Source organism: Rhinolophus sinicus, chromosome 17 (assembly GCF_057876585.1).
Source record: "Rhinolophus sinicus isolate RSI-liver-muscle chromosome 17, RSI-T2T, whole genome shotgun sequence".
NCBI classification, from domain to species: domain Eukaryota; kingdom Metazoa; phylum Chordata; class Mammalia; order Chiroptera; family Rhinolophidae; genus Rhinolophus; species Rhinolophus sinicus.
This window is the reverse complement of record NC_142517.1, coordinates 175,356,633-175,371,082: the sequence shown is the minus strand read 5'-3', so window position 1 is coordinate 175,371,082 and position 14,450 is coordinate 175,356,633. Positions and strand designations below refer to the sequence as shown.

The following is a 14,450-nucleotide window of genomic DNA, read 5'->3' as shown; positions in this document are numbered from 1 at the left end:
TTATGGAGGGAGATTGTTTTATTTCTATTTTTTCCCAAAGAGATCAGATTTGTCCTGTGCATACAATGAAGAAAACTCCAATAACACTGAAATGACAAATGTTGTAAAATATACATCACTACCAGGTAGAAATACACGTTCTTCATAATCATTTTTCACAATTAAATAGGTAAGTGATTTAAATCTTAGGCTTACGACCATTACAAGAGTCCATCAAGATTCTTATGGACAGTTTGATTTTCCTTTCCATTGTCAGCATCTCCTTGAGGTGTGTACTGGACTTGGTATTCCTGGAGGATTTTAAACACATCGTGATGTCCAAAGTGCAGTGCTTCATCCATGGGAGTGTTATTCCACCTAAAGAAGTAGTATGGCATGGACTGGGTCATCAGGTAATTACTGTACAAAGATGACAGATAATCCAGCATTCGTAGCTTTTAAAGGCAGGTTAAAGGGCCATTCCGACGTAGCCATTTTAGCAATATTAAAAGTAAAAATTCATTGAAGAAATACAGAAAGGGATTTATAATTCAGAAAGTGTTCTCAGACAACTTTGGGGCATGGGGAGGAAGAGAAAAATATGTTCTACCAAAGGATCTGGTTCACATATCTAAGTGCCTATGGAGGGGAAGTTCTAGTGTTGACAGATAGAGGAGACTCCTCTAGATTCCTGAATTTTAACTCCATGCAAAGCCCAACGGACCTCTCTTTAAATAAAATGTTCAAAGAAAATTCAGGTATATGACAACCATCACTCTAGCCTTGGATAGAAAATTTGATCCAGTCAATTGAAAATCACAGTAAATCTCAGAGGTCTAGAAATAGCCATGACCTAATTAGGACTCAAACATACATTATAGGAGCAAGATCGACCCGAGAAGAACTGACATTGTCATCATCTTTGGTAAGGATGGAAACCAAGGGGCTCAACTGGACCACTACACAATCAGAAGAATAACTACCCTTTCTATATAGTAAGTGAGTGTCTGGGGCTGTGCTCTTTAGAGTGGTACAGATGAAGACTCAAGATAAGAAGAAACGAGGAGTTGCCAGCAGTGGTAAATCAGCTAATTAGCCTTTTGAAAAAGGAAACAAGACTATGAAACACAACCCAAGTAAATGACAGAATATAATTAGTTCCCTAATATTTCACCAACTATTAAACCTCTCTTCCCATCCTCTCTCTCTACTTATTCTACTTATGTCACTTCTCCATGGCTAGCAGGCTTTCTGACTCCATTTTTTCATGTGCTGCTCTCAACATTTGGTTTTCCTTTCTGTTTCTTCTTTCCTTTCCATTTTTCTCCTTAACCTTTTACCTTCTTAAAGAGGTCACAATAGGGATCTGAAAGGTTTTTTTTTTATAGTCTCATTTTTAAAACATTTTGGATAAAGTTTGGTAACCTGTTCTTAATTTTTAAAATCAGGTAAGTAACATTTCACATGTACCTTTTTTCCCTCAGAAAAAAAAACAAAACAAAAAAACCCCAGCTGAATTAAGTTACCTTTTACTTCTATATTGGCCTTCATTTAGGGAATCAGTGGCCTTAAACCGGGAGATGGGAGTACTTTTCAATCATCTACAGCATATAATTATCTGTCTTTCTGGAAAAAATTGAATGTTAACTGCAAGTTATCTTTTTTACAACTCTTCTGCCATGAATAATGCAAAATATCAGCTTTAGAGAATACACTAAATTCGTTCAAGTCTATTTTTACAATTTGAGGTGAAACACTCTATGAAATAGAGAAAAGATTTGTCTTGCTCTAACTTACATTCTTGTAGTTGAATACCTAGTTAGCAAGTTATTTATTTAGATAACTCTTGCCTATCAGATGGGTACTTCTACTTCCATATTCCCAGAGGTCAATTAAGGCAAACAAAAGAAAACATTTCAGTCCTTAAATATGCAAAGCACAGTAACTATTTCCAGCACGTGTGAAATCTTGTTTTGGTTGGGATTATAAACACGGGTGAGGAGGGAAACACTCATCAGTTTCTTGCTCTACAAGAGCTGGTATGGGCATTACATTTAGGGATAAAAGGCAGGGCTTTTAAAACATGAGGTTTTAGAATACTGCCAATAAAGGTCATGATCTTAGATGACCAAAGTGTAACCACACTCACAAAATTACCAACAATTTTCAGACACTGATACCGTAACTTTTCTGTATTGTTTGCAAGCTGAACTAATAAAAGCCAAACCACTAATTTAAAAAAATAGTAAAACATTACAAAGTAGAAAGATCTAATAATTAGAGAATAATCAACATGCTCCAAAATCACTGCAGTCCTCAATTACCCAATCCAAACTCTTGATAATACCAAATCTCTCCATCAAGTATGTTTTCCTTCCATTCTCCTAAACTTGTATTCTCATGTATTACTCACTGACTCATCCAGTTATATAACTTCAGTTACGTAATACAGAAGTCTGTGAGTATCAAGTTTAAGAATGTATGTATCTACATAAGCCGCACTCATACCCTGCCCTTGACTGTTCGCTTAGGGGATCGCATTTACTGCAGGATGAGTTGCAGTTTGCCATCTGGACCAAGTGGGAGAGGAGAGGAACAGAATATATTCTAGAGCGACCTCTCCCACTACAGAATACAGTGCCTTTCTCTTCCTTCAAACCTCATCTCTTCCCCAAAGCACTGATTAAAATCCAGCTTCCATGAAGCCTTCTAGAACTGACTCAAAAACAAATTCCAATTTATTCACTTTAGAGTTCTGTAACAGTGATTTTCTTACACATTTTAAATACGCTCCTGTAAATGTCTATCTTGTCTATCCTATGTAGTTAAAAACCCGTTGAGGACAAAATTCCTTTTCTTCTCTTTCCAAACACAAAGAATTGTTTTCTTCATACAGTATATTGACTGACAAAGTAACCTGAAAAATTCTAAATAAGAGACCATCCTTAGATAAGAAATAGGATTTGGGAGAGAGAATGATCTACCCAGCAGAAACAAGATTTTGTTGCCTTTATAAGGCACCATACCAAGTTCAAGAATATCTCCAATACTATATACACAGTAGATTTAAATATACCATCACTTAACTATTATACTTCTGTATAATAAAACACTGATTTGCCAGTTATAAATTAGAAGGTGACATTAGTGCTTACCTATCCTTGGGGAAAGGATTTACTTTGCAGGCTTCCAGCAAAAATTTAACAACTTCAACATGACCTATATTCAAAACAGAACAAGCAGATTTTAGTATTGAGTAGAAATTAAATCTGAAAAAAGAAATAGATGAATGGTTCATATAATTACCCTCTGCAGCAGCGACATGGAGGGCTGTTCTAGAATCATAGTCTCGCTGTTCCATGTCCATGGCTGACAGAGCAAATCTGAAAATTTGGAAACATAACTATTCATAACTATTTCATATATTTATACATATAAATGTATAATTAAATTCACAATCGTAACATTTACTCCCTCAGCTCAATCTAAGGTCCTGTGAGACTGGTGAACTTGAGACCCTATTCAGTACACAAGCATCTTGGGTACATGCCACTTCACCTCTCTTCCTCAGCTTTGCTCTGTGGGAGTAAGAGGAAATGTCCACCATCTCTCACAGAATTAAGCTTCATTATATTATTGTTCAAAACTCAAGACTAGTGGCACAACTATATCAAAGTTTGTGTCTCAGAAGGGCAAGAAACTAATACGTCAAGTTAAATGTTTCCACTAAGACTCCCATTCTTTTAACATTTTACGGTCTATAGTTTACAAGTACTAATCAGACTTTATGAAGAGCACATTTTTTTATTGAGATATCATCATATAACATTATGTAAGTATAAGGTGTGCAATGTGTTGATTTAATGCATTTATATATTGCAACATGATTACCAACAAAGTGTTAGCTAACACCTCTATCATACCACATAATTATTTTTTTGTGTGGTGAGAATAATGAAGATCTAGTCTCTAGTAACTTTGAAGTTTATAATACAGTGTTAATACAAGACAAAGGTGGAAATTAAGCATAGACGTTTTTCCACATTGAAGTTCCTTGCTACTCTATACAGAGATCTTATGTTAAATAGACAGTACTATGTGACCTTTCTAACCCTGGTGATCTGCAGAACATCAAATGCCCCTTATTTGCGTACCCCCTCACCTCCAGAGATGGGGACTGGAGGGTAGATGGGGATTGAGAAGGCATTTTCCAATCCCAGTAAAGCACTAATGCTAATTAGCTCTTATGGATTCACTGACCAGTTACCACTTGGGAAAACAGAAGTCTGGGCTTTGATAAGTAGAAAAGGACAAGACTGCATAGCAAGCCTAAGGCACTGGAAGTGGGTTTAATATAAATTTGTTTGGGTCATTTTATTGGAGGGAAATGGAAGTGAGATTTTAACCTTAAAATGGCCATTTGCCCAGAAGTAACTTGATAAACACCTGCAAAACCACATGCTAATCCACCCTGTGAACATACCTTCGAAGTGCAGATACATCTCCAGTATATGCAGCAAACAAAAGGTTTATCACTGATTTTACCTGTGAAGAAAAGAAAGTTCAGGCATCCATAGGGGAAAATAAATACACAGTGTACAACTGCCACCCATCAGTGGTTTCCATGTGTTTTGAACGCGTCAGCTGGGTCACACACAACAAGTTACCACGATTACAGTTCTATAACCAAAAAGAATGCACATATGTGATATTTTTCTTTTTTAATAGAGGATTATGAAGGGAAATTCAACAATAAAAATAAGATACATGAGGGGAAGAATGGAACGATATCAGTTGGCGCAAAGAAAGGAAACTTGTGACCTATGAAACACATAGTTGGAGCAACTGAAAATTGTTTAGAACCTTTCTCATTTAGTATGTCTTAGTACTGTGAGCTGACTTGCACACTCACAAGACTCTCATCACATCATTATTAAAAACTAAAGCTACATAAATGTCTAATCCCTGCCAGCAAACGCTGTCCTCACCAATCACCAATCATTGGCATCTTTGGAAATCTTGAGAGACAACATTCAGTAGGCATCTTCTTAAACTTAAGAAAAGGACTACACTTCCTGGAAAGACAACCCCCAGTCTTCAGTTCTATGCCCAGGCAGTACAAATTGGGGCATCCTCAGAGCCCACGATACTGCCTCTACTCAAAAGGCAGGTAAATTCCCAAAATGTTAAGTCATTGCTCCAAGACTGCACCATGTATTTTCTTTGGACAATTATCTACTTTCTTGTTCCTATAAAAAAAAGAAAAAGAAAAAAAAAAAAAGGCTAGTTATCCTAACACCCACTGGATTTTGGTCTGCTTTCATAAACACTTTATCCAGCCCCGTTTTTGAGAAAAAACTATTGATCATACACCATAAATACTTCATAAATTCCCACTTTTGTCTAATACTTGCAACTTCAACATTCATAGCGATAATCCAATGGATTTTGTTCTCAATAGTAGAAAACAGAAGTTTAATTGGAGGGATGGAAAGTAACCCAGCTAGTCAAGCATGAACAAAGCCGCAGTCTGGGAGCTGCTTTCAGGATCGCCCGGACATCCCTCCTTGGCACTATGGCGTCACAATGGCTTCCCTTTCCCACACAACCTGTGAACTTTTAAGTCAAACTGGAACTAACCATGGCTGGGCTTTTCTAATTCAGCATTTTCAAAATGTGTTCTGCAGAAACTAGTCCACAAACGCTCCATGAAAGAAAGGGTCCTGTGGTCAGATATCTATTTTCTTAAAATATTAAGTCCCTTAGTGGGGGATTCATGAGCTTATGAAAGGCTCTGTAAACTGCAGTACAGGAACATGTCTAACCAGCTAAGCATACCTCCCCAATTTTACTAATACTATTATTGTTGATATCACTCCAAAAACACCTTCCTTTCATTCTTTCAGTGCATTAGTTTCCCTTCTGACTCTTACCCAGCCTGTGCTCGGTAGTCAGTCTCCTACTAACCCTAAATCCAGAACAGTTTTCTCAGCGGGTGTGGAGGGAAAAGCTCAATGGAATCACCCAGAATGTTCTAAAAGTGTATATAAGCATCTCTCCTCCCATGTCTACATTTCAGGGAAAACAGTCTTTTAAAAAGAGTCTCCAGGTGATTTTGATATGGGCTCTTCTGGGTTATGGACCATTGTTCCAGGTGTCCCTGACTTCTTTTTAAATTGCATCAATTTGGGATCCTCAATTCTCCCTTGTGTTGAGGAAACCACTGATGGGCTATCACAAATTATTCTCCATATTTCCAATTACATGACAGTTTTTTTCTTCTTGGTTCCCATTCACATTTTCTTCAGACGTTTAATACCAATGGGAACCCCTAAAACAGATGACCCGAAACACCTCTTTACTAAGATAAACTGTTCTCACCTCTCCCTCCTCTGTTATGCAAAATACCTGCTTCTAATAACTATTCTCTCTTCCTTCCCTTCAAACCTCAAAGCAAAAGGTATTTATCTTTCCTCAGTTCTAGAAGACTAACTTCTTTCCTATTCCTCTAGATCCTCTAACCTTGCTCCCTCATTTATCCCTTTTTTTCTAGCACCTTCAACTTTTCCCTTGGCCATTGGCTCCCTTAGCTCTGCCTTAATATAAACACAATGTCATCCTATTTTTAAAAACCAACAAATAATCCTACTGTTACTGCTTTCTGTGCATATTTTCTGAAAGTAGTCTGTATTTTTAATTCCCTGCAAATTAAGTTCACACCCACTATTACCTCTAAATAGTACTCTCGAAAGCTCCAGCAGCCTTCCTAAACCCTAATTATTTCAACTTTCCAACACACCGCACCTCACCCCTTGTTTTCCACAACACCGGCTGTCTGCATCTTCCTCCTATTTCTTTGCAGAGGCATTTCCCACTTTCCACCACCTAGTAAGACTCCAAAGCCCTAAAGGTAGTCTCCATCTTTCTTGTTTTCCAACATAATCTCCCACAAAAGTTTTATACATCCTTTTGGGCAAAATGACTTTGCAATCGACATCCTTAATGTAAATCTTTGTTCCTAAACCTTAACCCTACAGCTCCACTTGCTTGTCACATGCTGTCATTTCAAACTCAAAATGAGCAAATCTCTCTGCAGCCCTGACTCCCCGCCCAGGCTCCAAAAGTCCAAATCCATCTGCCTATTTGGCATTGCCCCTAAGGTGTTTAACAGGCATCTCAGACTTGTGCCCAAAACAGTGCTTGATTTCCACCACTCCCCACCCCCCCCACTCACTCCCACCATTGGCTTCTCTTCCGGTCGCCCTCATTTCGGGATGACACTACATACAATCAGCCAGCTGCTCAGGTCCAACACTGAGCCATCCTCCAGGGCCGCTGCAATTGACTGCACAGGTTGAGCCCTCCACAAGGATGCCCAGCCACGTAGGAGTCCCCGGCCCGTGCTCCTCTCACCCCGCTTGTGGTGTCTCACACCCCAGTACCTCTGATGGGAGAAAGGGAGCCTTCCTCACACAATGTGCTGAGGGTCTGCTGACGCTGAGGCAGAACTAGCTTTTTCTAATCCACACAAACCCACCATATAGATCCTGGACATATTCCTTGATTCTGTTTCTCACAACGCACATCTAGCTCATCAACAAATACACTAACTCCAAAATACATTTGGAGTCCCACCGCTTCTCACCACCTCCGTTACTATCGCCCTAGGCCCCGAACCACCACTTGATCTCACCCGGAGGCTTGCGATAGCCTCCTCAGTGCAGTCACGCACCCCTAACGATGTTTTGGTCATCCGATGGACCACACACACGATGGGCGTACACCACAGAGCCTAGGCGTGTACTGGCTGTGCCACCTAGGTTTGTGTACGTGCACTCTAGCATGTTTGCACAACGACGACATCACCTACAACACATTTCTCAGAACGTATCCCCCACCGTTAAGTGGCGCGTGACTGTATTCTTGTTCAACTCTGCTGCCACAGGGATCTTTTGATAACAGATGGTGGCAGTCCTGGTGACTTTCCATCATACTTAGAATAAAACTCAAACTCTTTACCATGCCTTTCAGGACAAAAATGCTCTACTCCCTGGTTACACCGTGCATCTCATCCCCGCCCACTCTGCCCCTTGCGGCTCTCCCTCGGTCAGGGGTCTTCCTGTTGGTCACGGGGACCCAGGGCTACACCTGCCGTGCTGCTGCTGGGGGTGGCTCCCTCCCTCACTTCATTCAGGTCTCCATTCAAATGCTATCTCCCAGACTCTAAACCACTGCCCTCTTTTTCATCACTCCATATCACCTACCTTACCTTTTCTCTTCGGAGCACTTATCATTATCTGATAACACACGTTTCTTGTCTCTTTCCCCATTAACTGTAAGTTCCACGTGGGCAGAGATTTTCTTTTTGTTTCCCCATTATAACCTGTGCCTACCACACATAATAGGTGCTCATTAAATATGTTGACTCAAATCAACACATGGTATGCCTTAAACTTACAGTTAAATGGCATCTTGATATTTCAATTTAAAAAACAGTGTTGACTATTTTCTCCCAAAGTATCAACTATTCAAACTGTTGCTATCATTTGGGGATTAAATTAAAATCATTATTAATTCTTCTACCTCCCTTACCTTTACTTCTTCAAATAGCGTTAGCAAATTTATTCAGTCCTCCTAACTGCTGCCTCAGCTTCTAATCCTTCTTCTACCCACGAGAACTTTTCCACATACTTCGAATCATCGTCACAAAAACACTGCTCCCATCACTAAAGATTTCTCAGCAACGGAGTGTCAGAAAAATCCCCAAATCATTCCTGATAAAATTTAAATTCCTTAGCCCCACATCCAAGATTCTTCAGTCTGCTGTTTTTTTCTCTCAACCTCAATAGAGCAAAACTGGTTCTACTACTGCCCTTGTTTTCATCAATGTCTACACTCCTCTCTCTCCTTTTGGGAATACCTAGATTCCTAACCAAATCTTTCCCTTCCCTCAAGGGCCAGCTTGAAAGCCCTTGAAAGCTCCTTCTTCGCTGCCACGTCTTCCCAGCAGACATCCCACCCAGCATTCATTATCCCTGTAGCTTGCTGCAAGTTGCCCACAGAGGACTTTGTGACAGCTTGTGCCAAGGACTCATCGATACCTTCCTTCCCACTACCATCCTGAACGTGCCTTCTATTCCTACTAAGCCACAGTACATACTATTTATTTCCTGAAAGCATCTTTTCTCTGTCCATTTCTCACTTCAGTGTTATACTTAACCCCTCCCCTGTGAATTCTACTGCAATCTCTTAAATCAGAAAGGCGTTTCTTTCTCCCACATTTGCCTCACAAGAGTACTATGGGTGTATCACACATGGTATATTTACTTGTGTATCTTATCTCCCCCACTACTCAAGAGAAATCCAGAACTCCGGTGTACACTGCCTTAATAGATTAACTGCCTATATAGTTCTTATCCTTTAAAGTACATTGGTCCTTCTAAGTAATAAATCCTTGATCTATTTCAGTGACTATGCATGAACCACATCTTTTTCTCAAATTCTGAATTTAGACCAAGCTAGTCTGAAGACATTTTACTATATAAATTATGGGTGTATCACTTAGTCATTTAATTACTCAATATTTCCAAAGTTCTAAGAATAAATTCCTTATTCATAAGGCCAAAAACAGGCTGATTTTATAATGTAGTCAATTTATTGAGAGTATACTAATACTTTATTCACAAGCATGTTTCAGTTCAGAGAGAGAAATATAAAAATACGCCAAAAAACTTTAATGTATAACAGGCTTTATTGACCAACGGGTTGAGAGGGGAACATTTATTAGCTTGCCTTAAAAAAAATCATTAAAAGGTAACATGGGGGTTTAGTGTTCTTCCCATGAAAACAAAAGTCTAGCTGCAGGGCTGAATTTAACCCAAATCACAAGATAGGAGCTGGATCGCAAAATAAGTGTCATTGACTCCAAGGCAGAAGAACACCAGGAGGGAGCACACATGTAGAACCATTTAAAATTAAAACCGCAAATGCCTCTTCACTTGAGCAAGTAGCTACCCGTATTTTTAAAGTTTGCATAAATCAAGAAATGAGCTATGAGTAGAATGCCAAGAAAGAAAATGGAACAGTTCTAGCAGTTTTGAGATAACAGATGGAGTGTTATCTTATTTAGGGACAGACCAGTTCCTGGTCTGTTAAAAGAGTTCCACGAATACTGGCAACTACACTGGCCCACCCTCTGGAATGACTACCACGGCAAAGCAAACTGAAGGTGGAGGACATCGTATGAGACGACTCATCCAACTCCAAGCCAACTCTTACAAAGAATGCAGGTGTGCTCACCACTGATCAAGGCGGATCCCCCTAATTCCCCAATGCATATATATGTTAATTTAAAAATACTTGTCAGGAAGGCCAGGGTCCAGAAAACAACGAGTCAACAACTCGTTGTTTTCAGAACTGTCAGAAGCATGGAACCTGTGTTTTGATGACTCATTCCTCAGCACAAAGAAACAGAACATACATGGGAAGAACAATAGCCTATATGAATTAAGCAGTCTGACGTTTAACATATGCCTCCCCATAGCAAAGAGAAACTTCACAGGGGCAGGCAGCCACTGAAAATTTATAAATTAAATGTTAACAGTTTTCCTTTCATATTGCAGATTTTCCAGTACTACTACATTTTTCCTTATCAGATCTCTTTATCAGAACCTGCCAGAACCAGACAACCTTATCTTAGTTTATTTGTACAAAGTAAGACAAAAACACTACAGTTTATGAGTTCATTTAACCCTGGCATGCATGGAATATCAAAATCGTATTTTTTTCCAAAATAGCTAGAAGCAGTTGCAGATTCTATCAATTTTACAAGTCTAAAACGACATTCCTACCTCCCCAATCCTATCATTTTCCTATTCATTTTGAGCCTGTTTAAAAGCTGAATTGTGTGACTTTGGTCTCCTTTTCCCAAAGACCCTATTCTGTACCAGTAGCAACTATTCGAATTACATAATAATATCACTTTGAGTTTATATAGTGAATGACCTTGAAAAACCCAACATTTATAAAAGTTATTGTTTTTAAATATATCTGACAGGCTGGTTGTAAAATATAATTATGGATATATTTTATTTATTACCACTGAGGTTAAGGCCCTTGGCTCAAGGTCATATAGCATATGAATTAGTGATGCAGCTGGGATACATTCCCACTTCTGTACATGACAATGATAGTCCTTAATAGATCTCAGACTGTTATCCAAAGGATAGAAGGAAATCAAAGGATTAAATAGCAATTGAGCTCTAGTCCATAAACATCCTCTGCTAAATACTGGGAGGAAGGAAGGGAGTGTGGGAGGGAAGGAGTGAAGAAGGGAGAGGAGGAGAAACGACGAGGAAGGGAGGGAGGAAAGATTGATTCATAGGCTTTTACACTTTACTCAAGTATTCTACTTCCAACTCTATTACCTACTGCAAAACTGTGGCTTCCTTTGTTTTTCATCTTTAGTTTCTGCCTTCATACAAAGACTAATTCAGTTCTTTTGGAAAGACTTTAATGAAAAAAAAGCAGGTAACTGAAAACCCATCCTTCTGTTCCTGCCACTTCCAGTTTGACGCAAAGCTCTCGCGTTTCCAGCTCACTACAGTATCTGTTGCCGTGGAACAGATACTGTTCATCATCTGTTAAATAAACCATCATCACTCCAGATCCAATTTTGCTTTAAAAGCTTCACTCCAACTTGGCCTTTTATAGCCTTTAAATGAAAATAAATTTTCAGTCTTTTTTTATAAGTATTTTTCTTAAGGTCAGGTTAAAAAATACAAAGCTAGTAAAGCTAAAGAAAAATGTTAAGTTGCCAGTAAATGTAAATCAATCGCTTGCCTACAAGGGTAGAAATACGAACCTGTACAATGTGTATGTGATCAAAGCTACTTCCTCTTTGCCTTACTACTGAGCAGATTTAATATTCACATGTATGTATAAAACAAAATTATAGTACTTTTACAGTTAGACAATCTAAGTTTGAGGCCACATGTTCCTAAGCTTTCTAGTGATTTATTCAGACACAATATTAATATACTATATAGACAAAACTAATCCAAACTGACATGATCAGAGGATTACAGAAAATCCTTTATGGAATAACAGTTCAGCAATTTCATGACCACATTTCCAAATGTTTACACAAATGCAAGAGGTTCTCATGTGGTAATTTTAATAATAGAGAGGGAGGATTATATGAGTATTTTATTTACAACAAAATAACTAATTTGAAACACCTACTCTCTCCCTGGAGTAAGCTAAGTGCTTTAAGTATTATCCCTTTACTGTTACTCAAAGGATAAGGAATTGAAGATCAGCATGTTTAAAACTTGAGCAAGGTGCGAAGGCTGGTAAGCGCAGAGTACGGGCTCAAGCCTGACACCCGAGTCAGTGCTCTCACCAGTATTCAGTGTCTACTAGGGCAAGAGCTCGCCTAAGAAAACCTGAGATGACATTTCCTCACCAGTATAACACCAAGACTAAAATATGTTGTGATGGGAAATCCGAAAATAGCAATTAAGAAACAATTTACAGTGAAATCATAGATACTAATTTTGTATTGAAATGCTAACCAAAGATTTTTCTTAATTAAAGAGAAAATAAGGGAACAAAACAGATTATTCAATTTGGCATATCGATGCCACAATGGGAAAATGTTAAAGGTATCTTCGTTCAAGTCCCTAAAATGAAATGTGGGTTAACGTGAATAGAGCCAATAGGACTGCTACAGCATTGGCAGCAAATAAACAACTTCTTATCTTAGTGGCTCATATTATTCTGGTAAATGCCAATGAATGGTCTAAAAAGACACCAATGGGCTCATGAGCAACTCTTTTATATCTGAGTATAAAAGTAGCTAACAATATATCTTTGTGTGGTCTGAGAAACAGCACTCCCAATTAAGAAGCAAGCAGCAAATAGAAAAACAGCAACGATCAAGGGCAAAGGCAGCTATTTCTCTGAAGGACAAAAGTGCATTTTCCATGCGGCGGACCTAAGAGTATTGGTACTGCACTGACAACTACCGGTTTTTTTATTCACTATCCTCCTGGTTCTCTCCTCTCTCACACAACTATGTGTAAAACTCCATGAAGTTTAGTTAACATGACACTAGTGTTCAGAAAGAGGATGAGGCGCCACACTTCTGGCATGATAAAGCATCGTGTTGATTTACAATTGTTAACTGAAAAACAAGTACATAAAACTCCAAAGAATCAAAGAAACTAAAAGCAAAGAAGAATAAGGAAGAGAAGAAGTTGGTCACCAAATGCTTGTACATATTACTTCAAAAAAAGAAAAAGTGAAAAATCCGGGCAGGGCCACTGGAATCAAAAGATTCTTACAGTCGGGTAAAAATGTAAAATAAATATAAACAAGGTCCCTGAAAAGAGATGGGGTTCTCTTTCTGCTGGGAAACAAAACAAAGTTTTGGCAGTGATAGAGGCAGAATTGTGGTTTCAATTTGAAGGACCTCTCTGTCCCGCGCATGTGCTAAATACTGCTACAACCAAGCAAGACACATGTACATGGGTACCCTACAGTTATTCCAACCACAATACATCCTTACTGCTTTGATTCTGGAAAGAAAATCTCTTATTTTCATTGATCTCCAGAGAGCCATACTTAATTCTCTCCATTCTTTAATGTTTATTTCACAGTTGTACTATGAAAAGTCCAACAAGCGTGTTTTATGGACAACACACACAGAACAGGCACAATGACATTATCTGTTTCTCTAGTGCTACGAATTTTTCAGTGCTTCCACAGATATTCTAATTTGATTACTGCTCAAATTATAATAAATAACATGTTCCTCCAGCATATAACACAAGAAGCTGCTGTAGAACAGGATATTTTTAAGACCCTTAAAAATAAACCAATGTAACATTTGAGGGGAAAAAAATATATAAAAAGCCCTCCTCCTCCGCCCCCCACCTAATCACTCCAGCACCATTCTCAGGGCCTTATCATGGGACTGCTTAGCACCTCTCTTTAACATTTATAATTCTTATCAATAATATTTTATTCTGTTAAGCACGGAGGATGGACATGGCAAAATTATACACAGGACTCAGTGTAATCTACATAAGTCGAAAATTCTATAAGTAGAACCAAATTCAAAAGGAAAAAACCTTAACAGAATGTCTTCTAGGTAGGCTGAGTCTAAACTAGATTTCAAGCCTATTCTTATAACCCGTTCCTGGTAAATGCTCTAAAATCCCTTGCCTGATCTTCTGCAGCTCCTAAACCCAATCCAGGATGCAGCCATAGGCTTGGGGTGTGGGAAGGGGACAAGAGCAGATTGCCATCGTTATAAATAAGTCCAGGGTTACCAACTTCCATAGTACTGGCAACATCGCTGTTTCCCTCAAAGCTTTCTCCCAGTCTCCAAGAACAAACATTTCCTATCTTCTCTGTGCCCTGAAACCTCACAGCCTCAACTCATTCTCAGCAGAAAGCCTCCTTTC

At 38.8% G+C, this 14,450-nt stretch overlaps 1 protein-coding gene across 2 annotated transcripts in view; it reads right to left on the bottom strand.

The window, feature by feature from the left end:
• The window catches only part of GLS (glutaminase), a 73,362-nt gene continuing 58,912 nt past the window's right edge, over positions 1-14,450 (bottom strand). For both annotated transcript variants that reach the window (XM_019740709.3, XM_088794697.1), the window contains 4 exons: positions 4,463-4,524; positions 3,286-3,362; positions 3,135-3,198; positions 1-357 (listed from right to left, as the gene is read on the bottom strand). In XM_019740709.3, coding sequence (XP_019596268.3) covers positions 201-357; positions 3,135-3,198; positions 3,286-3,362; positions 4,463-4,524 — 360 coding nt within the window. In that variant the 3' untranslated portion in view covers positions 1-200. The remainder of the gene's footprint in view (positions 358-3,134; positions 3,199-3,285; positions 3,363-4,462; positions 4,525-14,450) is intronic.